Source organism: Aplidium turbinatum, chromosome 13, assembly GCF_918807975.1.
Source record: "Aplidium turbinatum chromosome 13, kaAplTurb1.1, whole genome shotgun sequence".
In the NCBI taxonomy this organism is placed as follows: domain Eukaryota; kingdom Metazoa; phylum Chordata; class Ascidiacea; order Aplousobranchia; family Polyclinidae; genus Aplidium; species Aplidium turbinatum.
The window spans coordinates 19,206,944-19,225,719 of NC_137484.1; the positions used below are offsets into that span (position 1 = coordinate 19,206,944).

The window sequence follows — 18,776 nt, forward strand, 5'->3', positions numbered from 1 at the left end:
ATTTCGTGCCGAAATGAAATCAAATGTTGTGAATGTTGAAACAGTCCTAGTAGGCTACTATGGTACATGCATCATTTCCTTTCATTGAAACACAATTTGTAAGCTTTTGATAAAAAATTGAGTTTGTTCGGATTTCTACCTTACCCGCCTTTTTCTTTGATAGCTCATCATCTAAAAACAAAAAAAAACATCAAAATAAACAAGAAAAACTTTCATTCTTACAAACTTAAGAAAACAAACAGCAGCTAATTTACAGTACCTAGACTATATCTAGAAGGTCTTCACGCTGGTTAATTAGTGTACAATTAGCTTTTTCTTTTTAATAATAATGTGATAATCTAATAGTAATATTCAAGAGAAAAGGTGATATAAGATCGTGTGGAAGTTACAAAAGTGTCAAACTGCTAGAACATGATATGAAAGTAATTGAAAGAGTATTTGAAGACGCTTAAGGGAGATGGTAGACTTGGATGAAATGCAAATGGAAGTTGTTCCAGAAAAAGGCCCAATCGATGCAATTTTCTCAGCACGCTGGTTGCTGGAAAAGTATGAAGCGGATGGCAAGAAACTGTAGGCTACATGGTATTTGTGGAGTTAGAAAAAGCCTTTGATAGACTCCCAAGAAATGTTATATGGTGGTCTTTGAGAAGAAAGGGTGTCGTAATATGGGAGATTTAGGCTTTAATAGAGATGTACTATGTACTAATATGCCACGCCTGCTGTAAAATTGGAAAATGGAAGATCAGAACGATTTGAAGTAAAAATGTAAAAATGGGAGTTCACCAAGGCTCAGTTCTCAGGCCTCTCTTATTTACTATCATACTGGACAAAGTAACAAAGGATGCCAAAGAAGGAATGGCAAATGAATACTGATATGCGGATGATCTGGTACTTCTTAGAAGCAATTGGCTGGAAGTGGAAGTGCGATCTTCGAAATGGAAAGATGCTTCAAAATCTAAAGGTTTAAAGATAAATCTGAGCAAAACAAAAGTCTTCCGTACTGGTGAAAAGACCATCAATCCAGCTAAGGTTGATCCTTGCTCAGTATGCGCGAAAAGAGTTGACAGAAACTCCATAAGATGTAATTGCTGCTATGAATGGGCTCACAAAAGATATAATACACAGGAATTAGCCAAAGCCTGCTATGAATAAAAGATTTTGAATGCAAACGGTGTCAAGGGAAGATAAACGAAAGATATGAAGAGACCGTCACTCTGGATGGGGATAAACTGGAAATGGTTGAAACGTTCTGCTTCCTAAGAGATGTCCTAAAAATGGATGGAAGAGTGCAAAATTCTATAATGTCAAGAATAAGAGCTGATTGGTAAAAATTCAAGGAAGTATCAGGGATTCTGTGTGGAAGAGTGCTTCCAAAAAATGAAAGACATTGTTCATAAAGCATGCATGAGAAGTACAACGTGCTACAGAGCTGAAGGATAACCATGAGAATTGAAGATTTAAACAGGTTGGAAAAAACTGAAATGAAAATGCTTCGAATGATGTGTAAAAGAAGCTTGAAGGATAGAATTAGAAATGAAAGTATTCGAGAAATGGCAGAAGTGGAAAGCATCAGTGAGTTTCTTACAAGCCACCGTTTGCGATGGTATGGGCATGTGGGACGTATGTCTAACGACAAAGCGCCAGTGATGGCAAAGAAAACTTTTATCCAGAGAGAGAGAAAGTAAAAGACCAAAGAAAATCTGGCTAGAGTTGGTGAGAAACGACATCAGTGTAAGGAACCCAGACAGAATCAACCCTAATAACAGGGAAGCATGGCAAAAGGGCTGAAAAATCTGGCGGGCCCCTGCTAGCGGGAATAAATGCCAAATCTCATCTGCTGAAAAAGGAACAAACGGATGATGATGAATTAACTTTTTGTTGATGAGACTTTACGTTAACAATATAACACTAAAGATAAAATGTATAGATGAGCTTATTTTGTAATGCTTCAACTTTGTATTAAAGCATAAAAACCACTCTTCTGCTGAATATTGTCTACATTTCCAGGGTGAAAAAAATATACACCTGAACTACTAAGGCCTTGGCATGTCTGGTATACGAAGTTTAAATATTGACATTTACACTACACTATAATGGGCTACATTTGCTCAAATCCACTAAATGGAAGATTGAGTTAAATTATTGGCAAACAAGTGTAGTGTATGATTAAGAATTAAACTTGATAGTCTATGAAATATAACTTATATGGTTGGCACTAGACATAACACATCAAAATTGCAGTTTGTTTTCACTTTCGGTGCCATAACTGTGCACTGTGCAGACACACCTGAGAGAAGAAAGGCAACAAAGGAAAAGACCCTGACATTTTGTTCTTTTTCTATTCTCATAATAGGCTACAATAAAATTGAATCTACTTTTTTATACTTAATGCCTGAGCAAGGACGGTGATGGTCTACTGTGTCAGCACATGATGCACATAATTTTTGTTTGTAAATAACTTTGAATTTAAGAATAAATAACATACAGATGATGGCATCAATGGTTCAGGCTTTTTAGGAGGAGCTCGGCAGAGGTAATCTTCAGTTTTTTCCACTGCTGCCACAGCATCTTTTACACTGCAAGACAATATGGTTAAATGCTAGTCTATGTATTAAGTGGTTTTACCATACAAACGTATAAGTTTTGATTGATCTGATTAAAATGATATAATGCAATTCATGTTCTTAAACAAAGAATAAATGAAAAGCAAATAGACTAAATGAAACTATTCTCAAAAGATTTGTTCACCCAACAACAAAAATAAGTAAAATCAATTTTATCTCCTTTGCTAAAATTGCAAAGCACATTTCTTTTGTGATGTCAAAGCACAAATTGTGATGTTTATCAGTAGGCTATTAATAAAACTTATCTCTATATACAATCCACTAAAGTAATTAATATCGTTTAAAAGCTTGAAATTTATTTTTAAGTTTTATTATAACTTTGATATATTTTTCTTTGTATATACAAAATATTTTAAACAAGTTTTATAGATCATATTATGTAAGCTATGCCGCTATGCAATACTGTTTGACTCACATAATGTTGTTTAATGCTTCCTGATATTTGCGACTTCTTCTGTGAGTCATCAATCTACTGTTGGTAAAGTTCCGCCCAGGATTTTGTGGTCTTTTCATTGGAATTGGCAGCAACTGCTTGTGGGACATTTCACTAAGACTTTCATTGATTGCCGTCATTCGAGACGTAAGATGGTCCTTTGATGAGGACATGTTTGCAATAGTCTTACTTTAAACACTTTAAAAATTTAGAAGTTTTAATTTGACCATTGTCTTTGCATAGACTAGGCTTCAATAAGAAAATATTTGAATTTATGTTTACATTCTTTCATTAAAGCAGTGCACGTGTGCCTGTCTCTACACACTGGTGAGTATTAATGTGCAATTAAATTTATTGTTGTGGAATTGGGGTGGGGGCTGACTGGATAATCACTCATGGTTTTTCGCTACCACCCTGACTGCACCATAATCTAACTCAGGGGCGGATTTACCTATGGCGCCGGGGCGCCCCCTAAAATTCCAATTTATTTTTTTATGTCTGCATGCAAATTTCCTTTTTATGCTATACTTTAACTTGTAAATTTCTATTTTACTAACGTAAAACAATGCGTGATGTTTAGTCTCAGCAAGTAGACCTACTAACCGCTAATAATTGTTCTTTTCTAATCGTATTCTTCTTTTGCTCAATTGCATCATTGTCAGTTCACAATGTTTTGTTTTGCTGACAGGGCATAGGCCCGATTTCGCTTATTCTACAAAATAGAAATAGTAGAATCTTATTGCTGCAAGCGCTTTGTTCATATTTGAATTATTTGTTTTTTTGCAATATCTTAACTGAGTAGGCTACCACTCACTTGTACTAAGTACACCTAGGCCTCACCGTTCGAATGTTTTTTTATAATGCATTTTTTTGGGCTATGCACCAGTGAGCTTCAGGCACTCTAGGTTGGTGATTTATTAAAATGGATTTTGGTAGTTACCAAAGTTTTAGTGGAAAATACCTAAATAATCATTTCACGTTCGTTATTGCTTTTAATTGCCACAAGCGGCATTATGGCATTGCCTCAACTTTACAACTGATTGTCACTTGTGGTGTTGATTTGTGATGTGGGAATGACTGGTAGCCTACCTGACTTAGATAGGCAATGTTATTGATAAAAACGCAAAAAATTTTCCCAAGCCATTTGCGGCGAGGTTGTTCCATACTTCTTTGGAGCCCCCTAAAACTTTGCCCTAAATCCGCCACTGATCTAACCTACAGTTATACAATGCATTGTTTTGACAATTTCATTCACTCTACTTGTTGGTTATATGGCGGTATTGTAACAAATTATTACCTTGACAAGAAAAGCTTTAAAAAATTTACAACTGCTATGACTTGCTTTAGGAGAACTTTTATATTTTGTCACAAGTGGTATGTTGAACATAATACAATCATCAACTTTCAACAAAATTTAATACCATCCACTGCACAACAAGCAAATTCTTTTTTGTACTTTTTTACCCAAATTAAATAGTTTTAATTAGAGCTTCCAATAAACGAAATTGAAATATGACAAGATACAATTTTAATCAGCCTTGTTAAAATTTGAAGATCTAAAAATAAGTTTGTTTGTTTGTTTGTTTATTTGTTTGTTTATCTTTATCCTGCATTGCGGGAAAGCGGACTTGAGCGCTATGCATCGGTGTACACCTTCCGACATACACCTGACCCACGCTGCAGCCGACGGCAATGTCTGTTTTTCGGTTGTCTACTTTACTTATGACTTAAATTTGGTACTACCCATTACTCGAAATCGATCACTAGGTAGAGGCAATTATCGTTAAGTTTCTTGCCCAGAGAAACAACAGCAAGTGCGGGTGGCTGGAGTCGAACATGCAGGCTCTCGACTGCGAGCCCAGCGCGCTAACCACTCGGCCACGGCTGCCGATTTTTGTGAAATTTTTGTGAATCTAATGCTTATACGATAAATGACTGTTATCATGTTAGCTAATGTAATGTATGATATTATATACTGCGTCGTTGGACCACTCAGCATGTGACAACTTACCAAGTACATTTCAGCGACTGCAAAATCAGTAAATGATTACTAGCTCAGTTCAGACTTGCTTAGTCATTGCTTGCTAAACTGAATTTCCTGGCTTATGACATGCCATGTTTCGGCTTGCTTAGTTGTTATGACACGTGCTCAGTTTTATCATTTGCCAACTTCAGTCACTTGCTGAAATGTTGCTAGCTCAGTTGTCACATGCTCAACTGCCATTTGCTCAGTTCAAAACTGCTGACTTGTAGGAGACTTATGATACTGCACCTTACAAAAAATATGGTTTGAGCAATTTTGATCACTTGTGGCTGCACACTATGCTGGGTTGATACAATAAATTTTAAAACATGAATCTTTGTCACACCACAGCAGTTAGGCTACTATTCAGACTTAACGATCATAGATAAATTGGAATTGAAGTCGTGACAAATCAAGTTTGTGACATAAAAGTTAAGTTTAACAGCCAAATTGAGGGTGTACATACAGAAGTAAAGATTACTTGGTTGCATATAACTGTGCTATCCCATAACCTACCGTACTATTGCAAAACCTTTATCACCCACATATTTGCTTTAAATTTTTGTAAAAAAGAGCTGATGCAGCAGAAAAGCTAGTTATATTGGGTTTATAAAACAGAGAATACTATCTAGAAAAACATTGATTATATTGAGAAAATGTTGAGTTGGGTTTGTATGGGCTGGGATTATTATGGTAACTTCAGGTTTATGAAATGAAGATTAGGCTACTGTATCAAGATTTATATAAAGGACAAAATAGACAATGGCAATATTTATTGACCACGCAGCATTATTAAAAGAATTGATGATTATGAGAAGAGCATATTTTGAAGCATTTAGCATATAATGAAGAAGAGCAAGGCAGGCAAACCCACAGTAAAAAATCTTACCAGTACCATGTTAGGTTACAGCCTACAGTGTGACAACATGCATAAAACAACATAAACAATTTGCATATCTAATTTTTAATTTTGTATTAGTATTTTCAACGTACTACATAGCAAGCCATGAAGCTAACCCAATGTGCCGCCAAGATTCAAAAGCAGATTTACAGTAAAATATTTGAATGAACGCTTTGACCACGTGAAATGTGTTGATGTTATTACCATATCACATTTCACGTTGTGAAACTCAACACCCATTGACTTCAAGTAACCTCTTTTCAAGCACTCATTCAACAGAATCAAGTCCCGTTTGCATTGCAGCTGAAAATGTTTACGTATCTTAGTAACGTTATTACGTTAATGCATGTTGCGCCCTCTAGCTGCAGGTCCCTGCACAAAATGCAAATCCATATAAAATCTTAATGCTAACAAAAACATTACATAGGAATGCTGTTTTTTCTTTGGTGTACTCCAACTTGTCCGGAAAGAAAACATATCAACTCCAATAAACCAGCACGTCAATGAACAGAAAAAGGTGCCGAAATATCCAAAAATTTTAGTTTGTGAAAACCAAAAGTTTTGGATAATTTGGTCAGGTATGCAAAAATAAGTCTAGGAAGACTTATTTACGGGCTACCTCAATGTCAAAAAGAAAATTATAGGAAAGCTTATTTAGAAGAAAGTTTAACACGGATTTAAAGAAGATTCTTTAGATATCCCTGGAATTGGTTTATCTTTTGTTTGTTTTTTTTGTTTGTTTATCTTTATCCTGCATTGCGGGAAAGCGGACTTGAGCGCTATGCATCGGTGTACGCCTTCCGACATACACCTGACCCACGCTGCAGCCGACGGCAATGTCAGTTTCCGGTTGTCTACTCTACTTATGACTTAAATTTGGTACTACCCATTACTCGAAATCGATCACTAGGTAGAGGCAATTATCGTTAAGTTTCTTGCCCAGAGAAACAACAGCAAGTGCGGGTGGCTGGAGTCGAACATGCAGGCTCTCGACTGCGAGCCCAACGCGCTAACCACTGTTTCTGTGTCTATTGTAGCCTAGGACAGTATACTCTCGATACCGAAGCCTACCTCTAGTTTCTAATTTTCTTATTTTGTTATTGTGAGCATTTCATTTTTTTTTTTCAGCTGCGCCTTACGCTAATTTGACGTTTGAAATTTCCTTGCTCTCTATCAATGGTAGGCCTACAAAACAAAATTGAAATGAAGACTTACAAATTAGGCTATGTGAGTTATGGAGAAAAAAATAAGGCTATTTAGGGAAAGTAGGCTAAACATTGGAATTCACTGAACGAACAAGAAGTTGTCAGTTGCATGGCCAAATGGTGCTCAAAAAAACAACAGTTCCAAACCGTTCAAAAACACGGATGTAGCCAAGGGGGTGCTACTGCTTGGGGAAGCAATCGCCCGCACAAGAAATGTTTTAACAGTAGCCTAACCTAATATTATTAGCCTACAGCGTTTTAATGACATTGTAGGCTATTAGACTACATGTTGAATAACGTTTCATAAATGTTTGGCTGCATTCAGTCGCTATATTTTTAAACAAATGCTTTATTTTAACCGTGAAATTGTTGGCTTCCTGCCCAACAGTTGCTTGCCCCCTAAAATTTTCTTTCTTGCTGGTAGAGTAACAGCTACGTCACTGCTCAAGAGCATGCAGCCGTGTCTTTGCTAAAGCATACCTGAAGGAAGGTGGACACAAAGGTTTTGTCTACTTAGTCTGAATCTTGAACCAGAAGGCGAAAGCGTGGATATGACAAAAAATAAAGTTGATAAGTCGTGCACAGCATTAAGGCACTCCTAAACCTCCTATCAGCCTTTGTAGGCTATATTGGCTTCGTTACAAGAAGAGAAATAGAAAATACCATCAGGTTATATCTGAATGTTAGTTGCAAGCAGTGGCGTATTTAGAAAGTTTGTTAGGGGGAGGCCAAGACATTGTGTCATTGGAGGCCAATAGGGGTCTGGGGGTAGTACACACGGGGTAGTCAACGGTAGTACACAGAAAACTCAAATTTGATAAAAATGGCTCTCATTGGTTCAAATTTTTTCTACTTGGGTTAAAATTAGACTTGTTTGACCCTTTAAATAGGGGTGGGTTAGGCTATACCAAAATGTCATATGATGCGTCAGAACGGGGTAGGGGGTCCAAAATCAAGAGCGAATCCGTAGAAGTAGGCTAAGTTACTGTTCCAATCAATGAACCAACAAAAGATATCAAACACTTCAGAACATAAACACTAAGTTAGTCCTTCCGACCTCGAATACCTTTAGAACATTCTCGGCGATTCGCAATGACAATTTACAGTTTATGCGATGGTTGCGCTTGGCAAATATATCTATGACTGCATCAAACTCGCGTACCTACAATATCCTTGTTTTAATACATCTGAGCTAGACAATCCAAACGTGGCTAGGTCATGGTCGTGCGGCAATATTTTTTCAGGTGGCCTACTTTAGTGAACTGAAACATCGCTCGTTAGAGGCAGTTGTAACTGGAAGCGTAGCAAAGATTCGAAGTAATTTCTGGATAATCGGATAAGTGCCGAGTTGTTCAACCGCTTGACACACATCCACAAGAGTCGCAGGTCGTATATCCACACAAACTGCAAGCCAATTCGCTCTCCATCTTCACAACTAGCTGCAAAGCAATTGCTTGGTTCAACATCAAGCATTTCATGGTGGAAGTCGAAAATCTCGTCGATCGGGCAGTTCTCATCTTCATGAATCAATGAAGGCAGAAATGTACTGCCTTTAAAAGCTAGCGAGCAGCAGTGCTCATTGAATCTCTCGTGAATTTGCGCCATGCAATTGTCAAGAAAAAAAAGAAAAACTGTTGACAAATTACTTTGCAAAAAGTATACCCCGCCTCCGCGCTAGGATGAACCATCCAAGCAATTATTGCGCTACAACTTTTTTTTTTGCAAAATGTGTATTTTTTTTTTACCTGATCATTAGGGGGAGGCCATCGCCCTTTATCCTCCCCCCTAAATACGCTACTGGTTGCAAGTGACCCTCAATGTGTTCTACAAAATCGGCAACATGATAGCCTACTTTACAGAATGTAAATTAGAAGATTAGCTTATAGGCTATGTGGCAGCTATAAACTTGTTTGCGAGTCTTTGACAAACGAACCAATCACTTGATTTGGAATTCCATAATTTAAAAACTTTCTAGGACAGAAATTTTCAACCTAGGGGTCATAAGCCGTTTTTGGGTTGGTCGTGAGACGCCTGAAAATCTAGCGTAGCCGCAATAGAAAAGCATTTGATGCTTTTCCTATTCGTACGTTGCCTTGTGCAAACTAAAATTAATCAGTATAACCAATCTATGGCAAAAAAGCAAGGTTACCGTATTTGGAATCCTATGTCAATTATGGATTTGTCAGTAGCAGTGGCGGCTCGTCTATAGAAACTGCAAAACTGCAGCACCCCCTGCACATTTCAGAATTTTATTTTTTTTATTAATTTCACGTTTTTTTTCATTTTCTCTATAGATCCCATCGACTAGAAGTTTCATAATTTCTGGATTTTAAAAAGTATTATGATTTTTCAAGTTTTATATTTGGAAGCTCTGAACTGCAAGCTCTGCAGTTGTGATTTTATAAAAGAAGAACAAACAGGAATCGTGACGTCATTTTTGGCTGAGGTTGCTTTATAACACCACCGTCATTCTGGCAGAATAGTTTTTCCGCTTTCCGCCTAAAAAAGTCATCCGTGAATAAGTGCGAGGCATAAAATGCGACCTGACATACCTTCGAAAAACCTTAAATAAAACAAAAACTCGCAACACGTGCCACTTAAATTTTACATGCATCGGATTCAGTATTAAATTACCTTTCCAGGGATGTGCACCAATAGGTGGGCATTTGGAAGGAACTCCCAGCAGAACGCTTCAAAGATGGAGGATATATTTACGATAAACATTAAAACAATACGATGTTTGCATAATGGACACCACTTCAAACATCTTCAAATAGAACTATAATCCGCAACACGTGCCACTTAAATTTTGCATGCATCGGATTCAGTATTAAATTACCTTTCCAGGGATGTGCACCAATAAGTGGGCATTTGGAAGGAACTCCCAGCAGAACGCTTCAAAGATGGAGGATATATTTACGATAAACATTAAAATAATATGATTTTTGCATAATTGACACCTCTTCAAACATCTTGAAATAAAACTTTAATCCGCAACACGTGCCACTTAAATTTTGCATGCATCGGATTCAGTATTGAATTACCTTTCCAGGGATGTGCATCAATAGGTGGGCATTTGGAAGGAACTCCCAGCAGAACGCTCCAAAGATGGAGGATATATTTACGATAAACATTAAAATAATACGATTTTTGCATAATAGACACCACTTCAAACATCTTCGAATAGAACTATAATCCGCAACACGTGCCACTTAAATTTTGCATGCATCGGATTCAGTATTAAATTACCTTTCCAGGGATGTGCACCAATAGGTGGGCATTTGAAAGGAACTCCCAGCAGAACGCTTCAAAGATGGAGGATATATTTACGATAAACATTAAAACAATACGATGTTTGCATAATAGACACCACTTCAAACATCTTCAAATAGAACTATAATCCGCAACACGTGCCACTTAAATTTTGCATGCATCGGATTCAGTATTAAATTACCTTTCCAGGGATGTGCACCAATAGGTGGGCATTTGGAAGGAACTCCCAGCAGAACGCTTCAAAGATGGAGGATATATTTACGATAAACATTAAAACAATACGATGTTTGCATAATGGACACCACTTCAAACATCTTCAAATAGAACTATAATCCGCAACACGTGCCACTTAAATTTTGCATGCATCGGATTCAGTATTAAATTACCTTTCCAGGGATGTGCACCAATAAGTGGGCATTTGGAAGGAACTCCCAGCAGAACGCTTCAAAGATGGAGGATATATTTACGATAAACATTAAAATAATATGATTTTTGCATAATTGACACCTCTTCAAACATCTTGAAATAAAACTTTAATCCGCAACACGTGCCACTTAAATTTTGCATGCATCGGATTCAGTATTGAATTACCTTTCCAGGGATGTGCATCAATAGGTGGGCATTTGGAAGGAACTCCCAGCAGAACGCTCCAAAGATGGAGGATATATTTACGATAAACATTAAAATAATACGATTTTTGCATAATAGACACCACTTCAAACATCTTCGAATAGAACTATAATCCGCAACACGTGCCACTTAAATTTTGCATGCATCGGATTCAGTATTAAATTACCTTTCCAGGGATGTGCACCAATAGGTGGGCATTTGAAAGGAACTCCCAGCAGAACGCTTCAAAGATGGAGGATATATTTACGATAAACATTAAAACAATACGATGTTTGCATAATAGACACCACTTCAAACATCTTCAAATAGAACTATAATCCGCAACACGTGCCACTTAAATTTTGCATGCATCGGATTCAGTATTAAATTACCTTTCCAGGGATGTGCACCAATAGGTGGGCATTTGGAAGGAACTCCCAGCAGAACGCTCCAAAGATGGAGGATATATTTACGATAAACATTAAAATAATACGATTTTTGCATAATAGACACCACTTCAAACATCTTCGAATAGAACTATAATCCGCAACACGTGCCACTTAAATTTTGCATGCATCAGATTCAGTATTAAATTACCTTTCCAGGGATGTGCACCAATAGGTGGGCATTTGGAAGGAACTCCCAGCAGAACGCTTCAAACATGGAGGATATATTTACGATAAACATTAAAACAATACGATGTTTGCATAATAGACACCACTTCAAACATCTTCAAATAAAACTATAATCCGCAACACGTGCCACTTAAATTTTGCATGCATCGGATTCAGTATTAAATTACCTTTCCAGGGATGTGCACCAATAGGTGGGCATTTGGAAGGAACTCCCAGCAGAACGCTTCAAAGATGGAGGATATATTTACGATAAACATTAAAATAATATGATTTTTGCATAATAGACACCTCTTCAAACATCTTCAAATAGAACTATAATCCGCAACACGTGCCACTTAAATTTTGCATGCATCGGATTCAGTATTAAATTACCTTTCCAGGGATGTGCACCAATAGGTGGGCATTTGGAAGGAACTCCCAGCAGAACGCTTCAAAGATGGAGGATATATTTACGATAAACATTAAAACAATACGATGTTTGCATAATGGACACCACTTCAAACATCTTCAAATAGAACTATAATCCGCAACACGTGCCACTTAAATTTTGCATGCATCGGATTCAGTATTAAATTACCTTTCCAGGGATGTGCACCAATAAGTGGGCATTTGGAAGGAACTCCCAGCAGAACGCTTCAAAGATGGAGGATATATTTACGATAAACATTAAAATAATATGATTTTTGCATAATTGACACCTCTTCAAACATCTTGAAATAAAACTTTAATCCGCAACACGTGCCACTTAAATTTTGCATGCATCGGATTCAGTATTGAATTACCTTTCCAGGGATGTGCATCAATAGGTGGGCATTTGGAAGGAACTCCCAGCAGAACGCTCCAAAGATGGAGGATATATTTACGATAAACATTAAAATAATACGATTTTTGCATAATAGACACCACTTCAAACATCTTCGAATAGAACTATAATCCGCAACACGTGCCACTTAAATTTTGCATGCATCGGATTCAGTATTAAATTACCTTTCCAGGGATGTGCACCAATAGGTGGGCATTTGAAAGGAACTCCCAGCAGAACGCTTCAAAGATGGAGGATATATTTACGATAAACATTAAAACAATACGATGTTTGCATAATAGACACCACTTCAAACATCTTCAAATAGAACTATAATCCGCAACACGTGCCACTTAAATTTTGCATGCATCGGATTCAGTATTAAATTACCTTTCCAGGGATGTGCACCAATAGGTGGGCATTTGGAAGGAACTCCCAGCAGAACGCTCCAAAGATGGAGGATATATTTACGATAAACATTAAAATAATACGATTTTTGCATAATAGACACCACTTCAAACATCTTCGAATAGAACTATAATCCGCAACACGTGCCACTTAAATTTTGCATGCATCGGATTCAGTATTAAATTACCTTTCCAGGGATGTGCACCAATAGGTGGGCATTTGGAAGGAACTCCCAGCAGAACGCTTCAAACATGGAGGATATATTTACGATAAACATTAAAACAATACGATGTTTGCATAATAGACACCACTTCAAACATCTTCAAATAAAACTATAATCCGCAACACGTGCCACTTAAATTTTGCATGCATCGGATTCAGTATTAAATTACCTTTCCAGGGATGTGCACCAATAGGTGGGCATTTGGAAGGAACTCCCAGCAGAACGCTTCAAAGATGGAGGATATATTTACGATAAACATTAAAATAATATGATTTTTGCATAATAGACACCTCTTCAAACATCTTCAAATAGAACTATAATCCGCAACACGTGCCACTTAAATTTTGCATGCATCGGATTCAGTATTAAATTACCTTTCCAGGGATGTGCACCAATAGGTGGGCATTTGGAAGGAACTCCCAGCAGAACGCTTCAAAGATGGAGGATATATTTACGATAAACATTAAAACAATACGATGTTTGCATAATAGACACCACTTCAAACATCTTCAAATAGAACTATAATCCGCAACACGTGCCACTTAAATTTTGCATGCATCGGATTCAGTATTAAATTACCTTTCCAGGGATGTGCACCAATAGGTGGGCATTTGGAAGGAACTCCCAGCAGAACGCTTCAAAGATGGAGGATATATTTACGATAAACATTAAAATAATATGATTTTTGCATAATTGACACTTTTCTAAACATCTTCGAATAGAACTATTATCGGTGTGATATACAAGGTTTTCCTACCGCGCCATTGAGGCAACCTCATGCGGTCGCTAGGTTTTTTGTTGAGGCAGGACCTATCGCCAGTAGCCATATTCTACCTGCCTGGTGTGTATCTGACTGAACAATGACGACAACCAAGCATAGATACGTGACAATTAATTGTGTCAGGATTTCCTTTAAACTTGATATTGGCGAGGTTGTATGCAAGTGCACTTTCTACTAACGATTCCACATCGCTCTCATTTGCAGTTTTTACAATTTAGGCCAGGGTTGTTGCCGGGGAAATATTCCATTCACTAGGTGCCGCTGAATGGAGAGCAGTCCTAAAAAGGCATTTCTCAAGCGCACACCCCGAGAGTTCAACTTGCGCCGAATGATCTTGACCCAGGCGCGTAACCACTGAGCTAACGGGGCGGACAAGCATATTGACCCCATAACCATGAAATTTTGGTTTTACACTTTTTTTATTAATTGGTACAACTAAAAAAAAGTAACTTTAGTGACAAAAAAATCGCTTTTGTAATGAGTGATAGGCGAGCATTTATTGATTTTTCTGCTAGCGAATTCAACGACTGCTTTCGCAATTTCGCTGTAATTGACAAAGACTTAGCTGATTGCTATTTACTTCTTTCTGTGTGAACCTGATGAGGTTCAAGTTCATTGAGCTTCGCTAGACACTTCAACATAGACCATTAGGCTACTCTGTGCAATGGAGAAAAAACATCAAGAAACGCTTAGAAAACATTGTAAAGCTGAGTAGACCAGACATTTCTCCATCATTGTATGGCAAAATTGTTCCTACTTTAGCATATGTGGAGCGATGATTTTCCTTTTTGAAATCAATGCTATATCCAAACATAAATTTTGCAGACGCAAACATTGTATATGCATAGGTCCAATAAATGAAATTGTACTTAGATGCATTAGAGTTAGACATTTGAATTCTTCTTGAGATTTTGAAGTGATATAACGTAAAAGTTTGGGTTCGTTGTTCGAATATGTTATTCGAATTCGAATATGTTATTCTTAATTATGAAAATTAGCATAAACTTGATGTTTAAAAATTAAAGTCATATATTGTCATATACAGGGTGACCCAAAAAGATTCGTACCCATGAAAATTTCAATTGTGACTTTGATTGAAAAGCTATTTATTTCAAATTACAACCACACATTATTCAGTTTATGAAAGACCATTGACCAGAGTTTTAGCTTTTTCTGTCAATTTTTAGTCAATTTATGGCTTTTCCAAGATGTGTTCCAAATGTGAAAAAATCGAATAAAACATGGGTACGAATCTTTTTGGGTCACCCTGTATCTCAAAAAATAAAGTCATATCTTTTGATTTTTTATATCATAAAAAAGCCCTTTATTAAAGCCCTTGATTAATGATGTAACAAAAGCAAACGTGCTTCCAAATTCTTATCAGCAACAATGATTCTAGCTAATTAATTATGTGAAAACAGATAAAAATGAATATGAGAAATAGCTCGCGGCACCCCAGAGTAGGCTGTTGTAAATGGCACCCAGGTTGAGAACCACTAAATTAGACAATGGAGAATTAGTTGGAGCGAAGTTTTTCGGTAGATCTGTAGGCTATCCTATTCATAACAGCGGGTTAAGTTTGGTGCAAAAATAGTAATTCTTGAAATAAGTTGGTTAATCAACACAATTGCTATATTGGTGAATAATAACATATTTCTTTGAAGAGCTAACGGGGCGTATTGATGTTAAACTTCGCTCGACGAATAAAGCGACAAAACTGGCGCTGTAGACATCAGAGGTAAAGACTGGCAGCAAATATAATATCTCGCTTGATGAGGCAGATGCCTTCCGCGAATTTATTTTCCAGTTGAGTATTTCCAATCGCCTTCGCCGCGTGGCACATTTCTCGTAGAAGTTCTTCTAATCTTCTCATGCACCTGATGATGCTGCCTTCGTATGTGTCGGTCATCTCAGCTATCTGAGCGAACGTGGAACCATTGCACCAGCTATGAACAACGTCCATCAGCATGGTCTTGAACGACTGAATGTATTCCTCCTCATCCAAAGGTAACTTCGATTCTGACGAAATCTTTGCAATTCTCCTGGCAGCTTCGTGCATTAACCGAAGAGGTCCAGCTAATGCTTCACTCTTCACTCTTCCAGCTTCGCTTACATCTTTGAAGCGTTCTGCTGGGAGTTCCTTCCAAATGCCCACCTATTGGTGCACATCCCTGGAAAGGTAATTTAATACTGAATCCGATGCATGCAAAATTTAAGTGGCACGTGTTGCGGATTATAGTTCTATTCGAAGATGTTTGAAGTGGTGTCTATTATGCAAAAATCGTATTATTTTAATGTTTATCGTAAATATATCCTCCATCTTTGGAGCGTTCTGCTGGGAGTTCCTTCCAAATGCCCACCTATTGATGCACATACCTGGAAAGGTAATTTAATACTGAATCCGATGCATGCAAAATTTAAGTGGCACGTGTTGCGGATTAAAGTTCTATTTCAAGATGTTTGAAGAGGTGTCAATTATGCAAAATTCGTATTATTATAATGTTTATCGTAAATATATCTTCCATCTTTGAAGCGTTCTGCTGGGAGTTCCTTCCAAATGCCCACCTATTGGTGCACATCCCTGGAAAGGTAATTTAATACTGAATCCGATGCATGCAAAATTTAAGTGGCACATGTTGCGGATTATAGTTCTATTCGAAGATGTTTGAAGTGGTGTCTATTATGCAAAAGTCGTATTATTTTAATGTTTATCGTAAATATATCCTCCATCTTTGGAGCGTTCTGCTGGGAGTTCCTTCCAAATGCCCACCTATTGATGCACATCCCTGGAAAGGTAATTCAATACTAAATCCGATGCATGCAAAATTTAAGTGGCACGTGTTGCGGATTAAAGTTTTATTTCAAGATGTTTGAAGAGGTGTCTATTATGCAAAAATCATATTACTTTAATGTTTATCGTAAATATATCCTCCATCTTTGAAGCGTTCTGCTGGGAGTTCCTTCCAAATGCCCACCTATTGATGCACATCCCTGGAAAGGTAATTCAATACTAAATCCGATGCATGCAAAATTTAAGTGGCACGTGTTGCGGATTAAAGTTTTATTCGAAGATGTTTGAAGTGGTGTCTATTATGCAAAAATCGTATTATTTTAATGTTTATCGTAAATATATCCTCCATCTTTGGAGCGTTCTGCTGGGAGTTCCTTCCAAATGCCCACCTATTGATGCACATACCTGGAAAGGTAATTTAATACTGAATCCGATGCATGCAAAATTTAAGTGGCACGTGTTGCGGATTAAAGTTCTATTTCAAGATGTTTGAAGAGGTGTCAATTATGCAAAATTCGTATTATTATAATGTTTATCGTAAATATATCTTCCATCTTTGAAGCGTTCTGCTGGGAGTTCCTTCCAAATGCCCACCTATTGGTGCACATCCCTGGAAAGGTAATTTAATACTGAATCCGATGCATGCAAAATTTAAGTGGCACATGTTGCGGATTATAGTTCTATTCGAAGATGTTTGAAGTGGTGTCTATTATGCAAAAGTCGTATTATTTTAATGTTTATCGTAAATATATCCTCCATCTTTGGAGCGTTCTGCTGGGAGTTCCTTCCAAATGCCCACCTATTGATGCACATCCCTGGAAAGGTAATTCAATACTAAATCCGATGCATGCAAAATTTAAGTGGCACGTGTTGCGGATTAAAGTTTTATTTCAAGATGTTTGAAGAGGTGTCTATTATGCAAAAATCATATTATTTTAATGTTTATCGTAAATATATCCTCCATCTTTGAAGCGTTCTGCTGGGAGTTCCTTCCAAATGCCCACCTATTGATGCACATCCCTGGAAAGGTAATTTAATACTGAATCCGATGCATGCAAAATTTAAGTGGCACGTGTTGCAGATTATAGTTCTATTCGAAGATGTTTGAAGTGGTGTCTATTATGCAAAAATCGTATTATTTTAATGTTTATCGTAAATATATCCTCCATCTTTGCAGCGTTCTGCTGGGAGTTCCTTCCAAATGCCCACCTATTGATGCACATCCCTGGAAAGGTAATTCAATACTAAATCCGATGCATGCAAAATTTAAGTGGCACGTGTTGCGGATTAAAATTTTATTCGAAGATGTTTGAAGTGGTGTCTATTATGCAAAAATCGTATTATTTTAATGTTTATCGTAAATATATCCTCCATCTTTGGAGCGTTCTGCTGGGAGTTCCTTCCAAATGCCCACCTATTGATGCACATCCCTGGAAAGGTAATTCAATACTAAATCCGATGCATGCAAAATTTAAGTGGCACGTGTTGCGGATTAAAGTTTTATTTCAAGATGTTTGAAGTGGTGTCAATTATGCAAAAATCATATTATTTTAATGTTTATCGTAAATATATCTTCCATCTTTGAAGCGTTCTGCTGGGAGTTCCTTCCAAATGCCCACCTATTGATGCACATCCCTGGAAAGGTAATTCAATACTAAATCCGATGCATGCAAAATTTAAGTGGCACGTGTTGCGGATTAAAGTTTTATTTCAAGATGTTTGAAGTGGTGTCAATTATGCAAAAATCATATTATTTTAATGTTTATCGTAAATATATCCTCCATCTTTGAAGCATTCTGCTGGGAGTTCCTTCCAAATGCCCACTTATTGGTGCACATCCCTGGAAAGGTAATTTAATACTGAATCCGATGCATGCAAAATTTAAGTGGCACGTGTTGCGGATTATAGTTCTATTCGAAGATGTTTGAAGTGGTGTCTATTATGCAAAAATCGTATTATTTTAATGTTTATCGTAAATATATCCTCCATCTTTGAAGCATTCTGCTGGGAGTTCCTTCCAAATGCCCACCTATTGATGCACATCCCTGGAAAGGTAATTTAATACTAA

General features: G+C 37.2%; 1 protein-coding gene across 2 annotated transcripts in view; it reads right to left on the reverse strand.

The window, feature by feature from the left end:
• The window catches only part of LOC145781578 (dynein axonemal heavy chain 12-like), a 59,181-nt gene extending 55,903 nt beyond the window's left edge, over window positions 1-3,278 (reverse strand). For both annotated transcript variants that reach the window (XM_082593250.1, XM_082593248.1), the window contains exons 1-3: window positions 3,040-3,278; window positions 2,486-2,576; window positions 145-171 (exon numbers count right to left, since the gene is read on the reverse strand). In XM_082593250.1, coding sequence (XP_082449376.1) covers window positions 145-171; window positions 2,486-2,576; window positions 3,040-3,230 — 309 coding nt within the window. In that variant the 5' untranslated portion in view covers window positions 3,231-3,278. The remainder of the gene's footprint in view (window positions 1-144; window positions 172-2,485; window positions 2,577-3,039) is intronic.
• Window positions 3,279-18,776: the final 15,498 nt, after the last annotated feature.